Genomic DNA, 13,123 nt, shown 5'->3' on the forward strand with positions numbered 1-13,123 from the left:
CCTCTACCATAGGCAAATTCTCTTCCATTTATATATTCTTAGAGTATTGGCTAGGGCATTAAGAGATTAAGTGACAAGCAAAGGCTCATACAGCTCAGAAGTGTCAGAAGCAGAACTTGAATGCATATATTCTTGAATGTAAGGCTGACTCTGATCCACTCTGTCATGTGAACTCTCAATATACTTTTAAAGCTAATTAATGGAACAAATACGGGAAAAGTAAAAGTGCCTTACTAGCAATATTAACAGCAAGTTGGGAAACAAAAAATTGTTCCTTAAAAGATGATTAACTCTAGTAGAGATCTCAAAAGCAGGATTTCATTAACTTCAAAGATTTTGTCCTTTCATAATAGACAATAATTTGTCAGTAGTAAAGTAGTAAAGTAAAATTAAGCAAGCTTTGATCTGGAAGTTATATAAATTGTCCCAGTTTCTTATAGGAGATATATTAGAAATTCAGGGCAGCTAGATGGCCCAGTAGAGAGAGAGCCCAGCCTACAGCTGGGCAGGTTCATGGTTCAAATGTGATCTCAGATACTTTCTAGCTGGGCAAGTCACTTAACACCATTTGCCTAATCCTTATAACTCTTCTGCCTTGGAACCAATACTTTGTATCAAAAGACAGAAGGTAAGGGTTTAAAAAATTATTTCATTAAAAAATTAAAATTAAAAAATTAAAGGGCCCCTCTGCTTCATAGTGAAGTGTTATGCTTTTTTGATTAAAGCAGGAATGTAATTTTTTACTGATACTGAATGAATTAAATTGGATGTTAAAGTATTTAAAATACTAAATATATTTACTTTAAATATCTTTTACTTTCCTATCATTAAAGGAATATTCAAAATGGAATATTATAATAGTATTTTAAGTTATTTCTTATGATAGACATTTTAAAAAATTTTCTTAAATCATAACTTAATGCCAATTTTCCTTAAGTCTTTGTTCCACTTACAAAATTATCAGTTATTATTTCAAAGTAACTCTAAAAGAGAGGGCACTTAGGGAAGAAAGTGAGCTATTATTAGATTCAGGAAGACCTCTGTTCAACTCCCACTTCTGACACTTACTGGCTGGGTGACTATGGTCAGATCACTTAAATTCTGAGTCTCATTTTCATCATCAATGAATGATAATAATTGTAGTTACAATCTCACAAGGTGCTTGCAAGGCTCAGATGAAATAAAGCAGCATCTTGGAAAATTTAAAGCATTATGTGAATGAAAGTTATATATATATATAACATAAAATTATCATATTATAGTAATATAATAGTCAAAGCTATAGTTAATATTATTATGAAGACCAGTTCCCACACACACAACATCAGAAGACCACCTTGGGCTTCTTAACTCTAATACATAAATAGATCCTGGCCCTCAAATATGTGCTCCTAGAGACAGATTTCCAAAAGAACCAAAGGTAGGCAGAAAACAAGATTGTCTCACCTAGGGGCACCCTATTTCCCCCTGGTCTCCCTGCTCTAAAGAGCTGCCATTAAGTCATATTAGGAATCAAACATCTAGTGACACTCAGCTAGTAAGATCAGGTGACAAAGAGAATCATGAGCCACATCAGCAACAGGTTCTCTTCTCTGATCATGGTGTACACAGTTGTAAAGGAAGGAATCAATAATTTTTATAAGTATTCAAATGGAAACTTGAGAACCCAGCAGAAACTATCCAAAGTCTTATTTTTTGTTACTTTGTAATTACATTACTCAGACATGCTTTAAAGGAGCTATATTTTCATTGCATTGGTATTTAACCACAATCTCTCTACACCAGGGGTAGCTAATACCAATGGAAATGGAAGGCACTGGTAAATAAGGATCCCTCTGGGCATACATTCAGTTAGAAAATTACATATTAACATTTGCTGTGTTTTATTATGACTTTATTTATTTTGTTAAATATTTCCTACTTACATTTTAATCTGCTTCAGGCCCCCCTTGAGAGTGTCGTGAGTTGCTGGCCATACATTTAATACACAGTAGACGCTTTCATGAGTGACTACTGTGAAAAGGAAACTAAAATGTGTTCTGGACTTTCTGCCATTGTGTTGGAACAAGCAACAGTAGAAATATTAGAGAGAGTAGAAATTGACAAGACTGACAGTTGGTGGGGGAAGGGGCAACTGGGAGTGGCAGTGGGTCTTGTGACTAGAGCACTTCTTTCTTTCTTGGTAGTGGGAGGAACTTTTAATCTCAGTCTCTGGATTGATGTGCCTCTATTGCCTTCAGTCTGAAGAGATAGGCCCAACCAGCTCTGGAGGTCAGAATTGTTCTTGTTGCTTGCTGTCTACTGCTATGATTTTGAAATTAAGAAAACTAGCACAGATATAGCGTAGACAGTAATAAGAGAAATCCTCCACCAGCTGGTGAGGCCTGGCCTCAGCTCCAAAGCTGAGAAAAACTCCAACCTTATTTAGGGACATCCCTCTTCCCTTTTCCCTGATATCTCTCCAATCCAAACTGGTTATTAAAATTTGTCTTATTTGAATATTGCAGTCAGATAAGTGGACTATCTTTTCTGGGCAAAGAGGGAGCCAAACCTCAGTTCAGTCATCCAATTACAAATGTTCCTTATCGGACCCCTGCTGGATGAACAAATTCTGGGGAAAGGCTTGTCCCTCAGGAAGGTCCATGTTTGCCTGCTCTGGAGCAACTTCAGTAGCAATCCAGCGAGAAGACATCCCCATGGCTCATTTCTTGGACACCCCATTTTGTTCAAAATATAACCTCTTGGCAGGGGACATCTCTCTCCTTTGCCTCACCTGCAGCCATATTCCCTCTCACCCTTCAACTCCTCCATTCCCTGCTACAAACCTTCCGTATCCCCTGTTTTTTCAATCCCCCATCTTTCCCTCTAAATATTATAAATACCTGAAAACCTTACATTTGGTGGACTTTTTCTGGTAATGAACCTCTCCAAATTTAGCCAAGATGGGCCTCGGACAATGGCATGTTATCAGGGCTACACTGCACTTAGTAGGTCCTGAAAGAGAGAGCCTGTAGTCTTTAAGAGCCCAGTGTTACCTCCATATCATGAGGAGGCATCAAAGTAGTACTTTAGAGAAAATAGATTACATTGGCAACATAAAATGTTCATTAAAAAATCTGAAAGAATTAATCATAAATTTTGTCATCTATAAATAACTATTACCTACTCAGAGATGTGATCTGCATCTTAAGTTTTGTCAATCTGGAAAAACACAGAACCACTAAAGTAATTCCAAAGAATAATTAATCAGAACAAGGGAGACTGTGCTCTAGTGGTCACCACACAGAGCCATCCATAACACCCACCACCCACCCCCAGAGTCATGCCCTGGGACTCTGGGAACAATGGCTCCAGAAAATGCCCCATGAATGGGAATGTAACTTGGGGTCTTATACACACTTTGGGGAATGAAGGCAAGGAAGGACAACTGATTGGCTTACATGGAGACAAGGGAAGGAGGAGTTCAGCCTGGAGAGACCTAGATACCAGGTGAGACACTTCTAAAACAAAAAGGGTACCTGAGATTGATTATATCTCCTCCTCCTATCTAGGCTGAGTACTGGAAGGTTTTGGGTACTGGAAGGTTTATTGTTCAGTCCCGGACAAATCTACTAATAGGGTGATTCAGGGGTACCTGAGGGTTATGTAAAACAACTTATCACTACATTGTTCATATTCTTATTTATAGAAAATTATATTTACATGTTTGAAAGTGAGCATTACCTTAGGTGATGTGATTACTTTTTTTACTCTCAATACCAGACTATTAGAAGTACTATATGCTGTCTTTAGTCATACTTTAATAGATGAATTACTATAAAGAGAGCTATATGGAGATTATATTAAAATTAGCATAAGAATAAACTAAGTATTATTTTAATTGATATTATTTGATATGTACATTGGATTCATGTTTCCATAATCCATCTATTCAGTCATCCATATAAATACCCTGCCAACACCTCAGACTATCCAAAGCTGAGATTGGTTCTCCTTCATATCTCGTTATTATCTATAGTTCCCCCATCCTTCCAGTACCCATATTTGCAATTTTGAAGTTGACCATTCTGAGTCTCACTTGCCATATCCAGTCAGTTACCAAAACCTTCTGTTTTCCTATTAAGTCCTAAATCCAACCATTTCCCTTTGTTCCTACTACAACCCCCTCATTTGGCATACTACCAGGCTCCTTACTAATCTGATGACAATCCCTCTTTCTTCTCAGATGCACCCTAAAAACTGCTGCCAGAGTCATCTTCCTTGCAACCTCCCAGCCCGCGAGAGGTTACAAGGAGAGAAGATAGAAACAGGATAGAAGTTTTAGATCCCACGAAGGGCGTGAACGAGCCGACTTTAGAGATGTAAATAATCGAGTCAGTAATCAATTATTATTTTTCGGGAGCCACAGCCTGCTCCGACCACTGGTGGTTATTAATTCAGGCTATTCCCATCCAATGGTCTCAATTTAACATTGCACTGGTCAGAGGATAATGCTAGCTCAGATGGAAAGGAGATCAGAAACTAAAGGTGGTAGATAATGCTAGATATTAGCATTAGAAAAGAGAGAGAAACAGGGAGGCCTAGCCGAAGGGCCAGGCCTCAGGGAGAAAGATAGAGAGGAGAGAGAAAGGGGAGAAGTTGCTCCATAGCAAACCGGTAGGTGTCCTCCCAGTGGGCTGTGTCACGCCCCTTTTATTCTCTTTGATATACAAATGAGCTCAATACATATTGATCAGTTACCTCAATACATATGGATGTAATACCTGGCGTATTGCCATTGGATAATGCAACTTATGACAAGGTGAAGGTGGGGTTATTATCCTCAGGTGAGTGAGACAAAGGAAAGCAAGGTTTCCCGCCTAAACTTCAGCCATGCTGGAAATAGAGCATTGCCATGCGCACGGTGGCCATGTGCTCACTCACAATCCTTGTCTCTCCATAATACCTATGGGCTGGACTGCTACATCCCTAAAGTACAGTTTATGATTATTTAATCCTCTAACTCAAAAAAAGGCTCCCTGTTCCATAGAGAAAGGAGAAGGAACAAGCATTTATTCTCTTAGGTACCCTTATGTTCCAGGCACTGTGTCACATACTTTACAAATATTATCTCATTTGATCTTCATAACCCTCAGAAGTAGGTTCAAGTATTATCCCTATTTTATAGCTGAGGCAGAGGTTAAGTGACTTGTCCAGGATTACACAGCTAATATGTATCTGAGGCCAGATTTCAACTCAGTTCTTCCTGACTTTAGTCCCAGTACTCTTACCGTACTTGCCACTCCTGCCTCATACATAAAAATTTTAAATACCAAATAAATTTAAAATTCCTTAGCCTCAAGTCTATATAATTTAACCCTGAACTACCTTCCTACCTTGATAAGCACTCAATAAGTATTTGTTTAACTGAATAGAATTGAATTAATCAGATTACTCAAAACCTTCAGTTCTTTCACATAACATACTGAATAAAAATCTGTTTCTTAGCTAGGCTTTGAATTGTGCCCAATATATCTTTCCAACTTTAGAGACACTCAATATTTAATCGTATTTTTAAGAGATAGGTAATTTTGTTAGAGATATAGAAGACAATAGGGCAGTCAGAACTTTGAGGGGGAAAAAGGAATTATCAAATGCAAAAGGAATTTACAAAATTAGTTCCAACATGCCAAATGCTTTTTGGTGGATATCCACTCACCACATTCACCTAAGAGGAAAGAAGAGAAGCATAGATCTACCCAGAATTATTTTCACAATGTTTCAATATGGCAATAATTGGGGCAGCCATGTGGTACAGTGGATGGAATGCAGAGCCTGGAATCAGGAAGACATCTTCCTGAGTTCAAATCTGACCTCATATACTTTCTGGTTGTGTGACTCTAGGCAAGTCACTTAACCCAGTTTGCCTCAGTTTTCTCATATGAGCTGGAGAAGGGAATAACAAACCACTCCATTATCTTTGCCAAGAAAACTCTAAATGGTCACAAAAGCTCAGACATAACTGAAAAATCACTGAACAACACAAATCAATAAATTAAGTATAGAAGTCACTTATTCTGAAAGTACTTCATAAACTGTTAAAATTAAATTAGTTTCTCTGCTAAAAGTATTATATTTTATGAGGTTTATTAAACATTATTAGAATTAAGAATTAAAGAAAATACAAAATAAGAAAAGCATGTGCAACCTACATCTTGCCTGCCTGGTCAAGAGACACATGTGCCTAGAAGTGGAAGCAAAGAGAGCAAGTAGGTGGTACAGTCAGGTTAAATACCCATTTTGTTTTCGGCCCAGGTGGGTATCTCAGGTGGGATTCTAGGGAATTCTAGGAACTACCAAGGAATTCTGGAAATTGAAGTCTGGAGTTTAAATCTCCATTTTTACATGCCTCCATTTGATTCTATTGGGAAGAGTTTCCCCAAAAGGATCATGAAAACATAATCAACTTAAAGATTACAATAATTTGAGGATAAGAGGAAAAAAGAAGAAAACCAATAATTGATAGACACATTGACAAATAGCCAGTTATGGGGCAGTCCCCTTTGGCATGAAAGTATACATACAAATAAATGTTCAATCAACCACACCCAAAGTTCATTCGTGATCTTCTCATGCAGCTTGTGGACTGGATGCATCTTCATGGTGTCTTCTCCAAACAGTTCAGTTTCTGGACTCGGAGAGGTATCATGTTTCTTAACTAAAAATTCTTCTCAAAATGAATTTAAACTTTGCAATTTAAAATAATAATATTTTTATGTTCCCCCGTGAAAAGAAAACACAGGATCACTTAGGGATGCATGACTGAGTTATGAGATATATGAATCAGTTGGCAAGAGAAATTAAAAAGACATCAGAAAAATCCAAATAAAAAAGAAAATTTCTGGATGAAAATATAGACTTTCAAAGTCTTATGTGTAAAATTTCTAAGTAATGGAAAAATAAATCTATAACAGGTCCTTGAATCAGGGCCCAATTAAAATGATCTAAGCAAGGATGCATTTACCCAGTCAGTAGCCAGGACTACAGAAAGTTTGCCACACTATGAAAGACAGAAAAGGGACTAGATTATAGGAGCCAGGTTAGGAGCCAAGTTTTCAATACTTGTCTGTAAGTATTTTCATAATGAGTGGATACAAGGAAGACCTACATCTTAACTTATGTTAAGCGTCGCAACCTTGAGTCTTCACACTAGGTTCAACTCCTTTGTATTGGCTTAGAAGTGCATCAATCCTCCCTGGATTGGTTTCTTTGGCCCTGTGCAATGGCTCTTTTGTATATCTTGTACTGGAATCAGACAGAATCATTAAGCAAAGTCCCATAATTTTTTAAAAACAATTAGTGGAATCATTTTTATAGTCTTAAGCTTTTGGGGCATGCATTGACATTATAGCAAATGTATTTTAAACTCATATTACTGCAAAATCAAAAAAGTTAAAGGAAATCTTAATACTAGTGACGTGCTTCAAATATAAAAAAGAGAGAGAAAACAAAAAACTGAAATAGCATATTGCACATGCAAGAAACATCAAAAAGAGTTGTAAAATTCAAAAATATAGCTATAATCATTGACACACTGTGTCAGCTAAGAAAATATAGAATACAAGGCTTTCTCACCAAAATTGAGATCCATTTCCTCTTCATATCTGGCCATGATCCACTGTGAGTACAAGCAAATGAATTTTACAAGGTAACAGGTTTTTTTAAAAATAAAGAACAGTAGTACAAATATGTAGCTATCAATATCCCCAAAATTCTCAATAGACCAGTTAATTACAATAATAAACCCACTATAATATTTCACAGAAGTTGCTATATGGCATTTTAAAAATTCTATAGACTGATGGATATTTGCCACAATTTTTTACAGACATAGCAAATCTTTCAACCTTGGTAAACATATTTTTTTAACAAAGTAAAACTTATTTTGGGTTTTGAACGTCATCAAGAAATCTAGGTATCATTACAAAAAAAAATGTGGCAGAGGAGTCTAGGAAAAACCCAAACTTCTGTACTGTTGATATTGGGTAAAGTGAGCTGAAGTTATAAATGAGAGATGCTCCACTTTTGGGGGGCCATCCAGGGGTACTATATGCCCTGGAATTAACTTCCCAGCTTCCATTCACATTTTTCTAAATGCGGGAGGTGGGGGTTATAATTGTATACTATAAATCACTTCAGCTACTAAAATGGGCCTTACCTCCTGTTAGGGGCAGACAAAATGATCAGAGTTGTCGAAAAAAAAATTCTAAAAATAATGTCTAAAGAACCCTTAAAATCAATTTGAGATATTTAACTCATTAAATTTTCCAAAGGTTGTTATACAATTGTAGCCATTTTTCTGATGTGGCAATTTACAAAGTGAAAAATAGAAAAACTGTTTTTATATGGGCTTACTCAATAATGTTTGTTCAGTATGGTTATAGGGGAAAAGCAACAGAATATAACAGTAGTTAAAACCCAGTACATTAAAATGATTCAGTGTAAAGAATAGTATTGAATGCAGTAATATATGAACTTAAAATCACAAAGTTAAATCTTAAACAAAACAATCAGTAAATGCAATAGAATACAGAGATTTTTATGAAACATTGGAGTCCGAAATGCCTTAAAAATATAACCTCCAGTCTCTTTAAAGTTCCTTGGTTTTTTTTATCCATTTAGATACCTATTGTCAGAAGGCAGAAAATTGGTAAGGAGTAGGCAGTGGGGGTTAAGCAACCCAACCAGGGCCACACAGTCTGAGGCCAGATTTCAAAGAAGGACCTCCCTTCTCTAGGACTGGCTTTCAATTCACTGAGCCACTGAGCTGCCTCCCCATTGTGAGGGTGGGTTTTTGGAATCTCAAATTGGGCCAAAGAATTGCAGGGAGTTGAAATTCTCTCCTGACTCCCAGGTGAGTTAAGTGAAAGAATCAATACAGTCAAAAGATATCCCTTTAAATACCCCATGCTTGTAAGTTCCTATTTGGAAAACCTCTTCCTTCTTCTCTTTCTCCCCCTCTGCTATCCCCTGCCCCTTGCCATGTGGAGGCTAATCGTAACTTAAGGAAAAATCACCCCCATTTTTACCAGCTGGTTTTTGATCCTGAAGAAATTGGGTCTGCTACCAGCATCCTGGGTCCTAGGGCTGGGCCTGGGGTGATGAGCCATTTGGGTCGGAGGCCAGAGTTGCTGGCGGGTCGGGGATCAGCTGGGTCAGGGATCAGCTGGTCCAGGTGAGCGAGAGAGAGAGAGAGAGAGAGAGAGAGAGAGAGAGAGAGAGAGAGAGAGAGAGAGAGAGCGAGCAAGAGAAAGCGAGAGAGAGACCAGGAGCAGGAGCTGGGAGCCGGGACCAGGTGAGCATAATCTGGGTCCGGATTGCAGACAAGAGCGAGATGAGTCAAGAGGCTTGCTAAAAAGCCTTGGAGAAATGTGGCTTAGAAATCATTATCTAGGCTATCTTTTAAAAAAGAAAATTGAGAGTTTTTGTCCCTTTTGGTCACCAAACTATTAAAATTAAATTAGTTTCTCTGCTAAAAGTATTATATTTTTTGAGCTTTATTAAAGATTATTAGAATTAAGAATTAAAGAAAATACAAAATAAGAAAAGCACATGCAACCTACATCTTGCCTGCCTGGTTGAGAGATGCGTGTGCCTCTTAGAAGCGGAAGCAGAGAGAGCAAGTAGGCGGTACAGTCAGGTTAAATACCCATTTTGTTCTCAGCCCAGGTGGGTATCTCAGGTGGGATTATAGGGAATTCTAGGAACTACCAAGGACTTCTGGGAATTGAAGTCTGGGGTTCAATTCTCCATTTTTAAAAAATAAATTTTAATTGGACAAAGTTCTTTACTTTTATTAGTCTCTACAGTTCTGGTGTGAATTAAATAGCTTTCTAATAATTCAACATGGATACACCCACGATCAAAACAGTGGCATCTCATTGACTACATCATTGAACGCCTGTGAGACATCCAGGATGTACAGATCACCAGATCCATGAGAGGAGCTGAATCCTGGACAGACCACTGATTGGTTAGAGTGACTCTTCAAATGCGCATTGCGCCTCGCCATCCAAAACGTGCCCAGACAGTTCGCGCATTTTACAATGTGAGTCATCTTAGAGATCCATCTTATTTGCAAACATTCCAGTCCTGCCTGGACGACAAGCTGTCTGCCAAGGGACCACTCACTGGAAGTTCAACCAAGAAATGGAACCAGTTTAGAGACGCAGTGAAGGAAACATCAAAGGCAGTCCTAGGCCCCAAACAATGCAACCACCAGGACTGGTTCAACGAGAACAACACTGCTATTGAAGACCTATTGAGCAAAAAGAACAAAGCCTTTATGGAGTGGCAAAATAACCCAAACTCTGCTCCTAAAAAGGACAGATTCAAGTCTCTCCAAGCCATGGCGCAGTGTGAGATCAGGAAGATGCAAGACCAACAGTGGGAAAAAAAGGCAGAAGAAATCCAGTGCTTTGCTGATACAAAAAATTACAAACAATTTTTCAGTGCCCTCAAGACTGTCTATGGGCCATTAAAACCCACCACCACTCCCTTGCTATCCTCTGACGGTGACACTCTCATAAAAGATAAAAAAGGCATCAGCAACAGGTGGAAAGAACACTTCAGTCAGCTTCTCAACCGACCCTCTTCAGTTGACCAAAGCTCCCTTGACCAGATCCCCCAGAACCGCACCATTGAACAACTTGACGTCCCTCCTTCAATAGAGGAGGTCCAAAAAGCCATTAAACAAATGAGTGTAGGCAAGGCACCCAGTAAAGATGGGATCCCAACTGAGGTGTACAAGGCATTAAATGGAAAGGTGCTCCAGGCATTCCACATAGTGTTGACCAGCATATGGGAAGAGAAAGACATGCCCCCAGAACTCAGAGATGCCCTATACAAGAACAAAGGCTCACAAGCAGCCTGTGACAACTACAGAGGCATCTCACTACTCTCCACTGCTGGAAAGATCCTCACCCGTGTTATACTCAACAGACTCCTGTCATCTGTTTCAGAGCAGAACCTGCCTGAATCACAATGTGGCTTCCGACCAAATCGCAGCACCATCGACATGGTCTTCACGGTGAGGCAAATGCAGGAAAAATGCCTTGAGCAGAACCTGAGTCTCTACATTGTCTTCATAGACCTGACAAAGGCGTTCGACACAGTGAACAGGGACACATTGTGGGTGATCCTCAGCAAGCTCGGTTGCCCAGCAAAATTCGTCAAACTGATCCAGCTCTTTCATGTCGACATGACAGGGGAAGTCCTATCTGGTGGAGAGACTTCCGATCGCTTCAACATCTCCAATGGCGTGAAACAAGGCTGTGTCCTCGCTCCGGTACTATTCAACCTATACTTCACCCAAGTATTACGACATGCTGTGATGGATCTAGACCTGGGCATCTACATCAAATACCGACTGGATGGCTCACTATTCGACCTTCGCCACCTGACTGCAAAAACAAAGACAACAGAGAGACTCATCCTGGAAGCTCTCTTTGCAGATGACTGTGCTCTCATGGCCCACCAAGAAAATCATCTCCAAACCATGTGGACAGGTTCTCTACAGCAACAAAACTGTTTGGCCTGACTATCAGCCTCAGCAAAACAGAGATGCTGTTCCAACCTGCACCAGGGAGGCCAACTAACCAGCCGTGCATTACAATCAACGGCACTCAGCTTTCTAATGTCAACACTTTCAAGTACCTGGGCAGCACCATCGCCAACGATGGGTCCCTAGACCACGAGATTAATGCCAGGATCCAAAAGGCCAGCCAGGCACTTGGGCGGCTGCGCTCCAAAGTCCTCCAACACAGAGGTGTAAGCACTGCGACGAAGCTCAAAGTGTACAATGCAGTGGTCCTCAGCTCACTCCTGTACGGTTGTGAGACATGGACACTGTACCGGAAGCACATGAAGCAGCTGGAGCAATTCCACCAACCCTCCCTCCGGTCAATCATGAGGATCTGATGGCAGGACCGAATCACCAATCAGGAAGTCCTCGACAGAGCCAACTCCACCAGCATTGAAGTAATGGTCCTCAAAACCCAGCTACGATGGTCTGGACACGTCATCCGCATGAACCCACAGCAAATACCAAGACAGGTATTCTATGGTGAACTGTCAGTTGGACTCAGGAAACAAGGTCGACCAAAGAAAAGATTCAAGGATCAGCTAAAGTCAAACTTGAAGTGGGCTGGCATTACACCAAAGCAACTAGAACTCGCTGCCTCTGTCAGAAGCAGCTGGTGAACCCACATTCACCATGCCACCACCACCTTTGAAGATGAACGACGTCAATGTCTTGCCGCTGTGCGCAAAAGCTGACACCAGGCCACAACCGCACCTCCCGTAACAACTGGAGTCCCATGCCCCATGTGCCACAAACTCTGTGCATCAGTCTTTGGACTTCAAAGCCACGTGAGGGTACATCAATAGATGATAATGCACAAAGAAAATTGTCATTCTCGGTCACCGAGAGACTACCACTAACTAACTAATTCAGTCTGATTAGACAGACTCTATCTTGTGCACAACACTATACCTGACCCTAAAGGAACTACTGTTTTGATCATACTTTAAATATTATACATCATACTTTATATTCTTGGCATATTTTAAATGAAAGAAATGTTAATTCCTTAAATTTATCTACCAGAAACTTGTATATGCTAGAGCCACATCCCTTTTGTCAAGAAGGCAATTTTTTGCCTTAGTAGACAAAAAACAACATTATAAAAGAAATTATATCTAACTGAAATTTCAAGAGCATGTTCTTTGTCTCATAATTCCATACAGAATTCATGGATCCAGGTGTTATTTTTTAATGATGCCTAAGAAACTAATCCTTGTAATTTACTTGAAGTGTCAGCAGGACTTCTATTTGGCAACCAAGGTTGTTAGTTTGAAATTGGAGTAAGGTTTGAGCCAGCCATTGATAAGTCCCTGACATTAGAATGCCTTCCATTCTCTTTCTGTTATCCCCACAGAATGGACCGGAAAGGACACCAGGAAGCCAAGCATTCTGGGAGGGCATTGCCATTATCAGCCAGGGACCATTCCTGATTTGCATTCCCAAACTACTCCTCCTGATCAGTGTTTATATTAACTAGTTCTAATGGTTTTGGTTTCACCA

The 13,123-nt window shown here is 39.6% G+C and overlaps 1 protein-coding gene across 6 annotated transcripts in view; it reads left to right on the top strand.

Annotated features, from left to right (window-relative positions):
* The window catches only part of ARSK (arylsulfatase family member K), a 69,238-nt gene that overhangs the window by 52,242 nt on the left and 3,873 nt on the right, over positions 1 to 13,123 (top strand). Inside the window, exon 8 of one of the 6 annotated variants that reach the window (XM_007487277.3) lies at positions 9,840 to 12,748. The exons of 4 other annotated variants lie outside the window; for them this stretch is intronic. In XM_007487277.3, the coding sequence (XP_007487339.1) occupies positions 9,840 to 9,859 (20 nt within the window). In that variant the 3' untranslated portion in view covers positions 9,860 to 12,748. Of the gene's footprint in view, positions 1 to 2,507; positions 3,866 to 9,839; positions 12,749 to 13,123 lie in introns of those variants that run through there. One more of the 6 variants, XM_056824669.1, reaches the window with a different exon arrangement.

Source organism: Monodelphis domestica, chromosome 3 (assembly GCF_027887165.1).
Source record: "Monodelphis domestica isolate mMonDom1 chromosome 3, mMonDom1.pri, whole genome shotgun sequence".
In the NCBI taxonomy this organism is placed as follows: Eukaryota; Metazoa; Chordata; class Mammalia; order Didelphimorphia; family Didelphidae; genus Monodelphis; species Monodelphis domestica.